Source organism: Calidris pugnax, unplaced genomic scaffold (assembly GCF_001431845.1).
Source record: "Calidris pugnax isolate Ruff unplaced genomic scaffold, ASM143184v1 scaffold421, whole genome shotgun sequence".
Lineage (NCBI taxonomy): Eukaryota > Metazoa > Chordata > Aves > Charadriiformes > Scolopacidae > Calidris > Calidris pugnax.
Genome location: NW_015091166.1, coordinates 30,592 through 31,450, shown reverse-complemented (window position 1 = coordinate 31,450; position 859 = coordinate 30,592). Strand labels below are relative to the sequence as shown.

Below are 859 nucleotides of genomic sequence, written 5' to 3'. Positions count from 1 at the left end.
GGGGGGGGGGGGGGGGAGGCTGTGGGGCCACCCCGGGATGTCCGGGAGCGACGTGCGAGTGGCAGCCGCGTCACCGCCCATACGGGTTTCTCTGGCGGATGAATCACCGGTGTCCCCGGCCGGCCCGGAGAGAGCGTTTGGCAGCCATGGCCCCCTCCGGCCGCGCCGACCGATGCGGGCGAGGGCGTGATGAAATCCCCGCCTGGGTTTCGACACGGGCCCTGCCATGAGCTGCTGCTGCTCAAGCGCCACGTCTTGCCGGGCGTGTGGTGGCATCGGCCCTTCCGGAGAGGTCGGCAGAACCGGTGCCACCTCGGCCGACGGCAGGTTGGGTGCGCGGGGCAGGACGGGGTGTCCCCGGCCATGGCACCCCATGGGGTGTCCCTGCGGGTCCCCAACAGCACCAGGGGGTCCCGTCTCATCTGATGGGCTTGTGAGGCCTCTGCTCCCCCCACACCGTCTGCTTCCCCACCCCATGTGCCAGGACCCCCCCCCCCGGTGACTCCTGGCCGTGCTGGTGGCACAGCAGGGTCCTGTCCTGCCGGGAGCCCCCCTGGGACCCCTCCTCCCCATGTGCCAGGCCCCCCCCCCCCGGTGACTCCTGGCCGTGCTGGTGGCACAGCAGGGTCCTGTCCTGCCGGGAGCCCCCCTGGGACCCCTCCTGGCTCCCCGTTTTGGGGGAGCATTGCCCCTCCTGGGTGGTGAAGGTCACCGGTGGCTGCTGCCCGTCCCCAGGCTGTGCCGAGGCAGCGCCAGGGCTCCGGGTCTGGCTCCTTCCCGGCTGTGCCACAAGGCCACTGCGGACTCTGTCTCGGTGCTGCCGCAGCGGCGTCCCCAGAGCTGTGCTGGGGGGGGGGGG

At 72.8% G+C, this 859-nt stretch overlaps 1 protein-coding gene across 1 annotated transcript in view; it reads left to right on the top strand.

The window, feature by feature from the left end:
- Window positions 1-426, top strand: part of ATP5B (ATP synthase, H+ transporting, mitochondrial F1 complex, beta polypeptide) — a 6,596-nt gene extending 6,170 nt beyond the window's left edge. Inside the window, exon 7 of the mRNA XM_014959353.1 lies at window positions 131-426. Coding sequence (XP_014814839.1) covers window positions 131-426 — 296 coding nt within the window. The remainder of the gene's footprint in view (window positions 1-130) is intronic.
- Window positions 427-859: the final 433 nt, after the last annotated feature.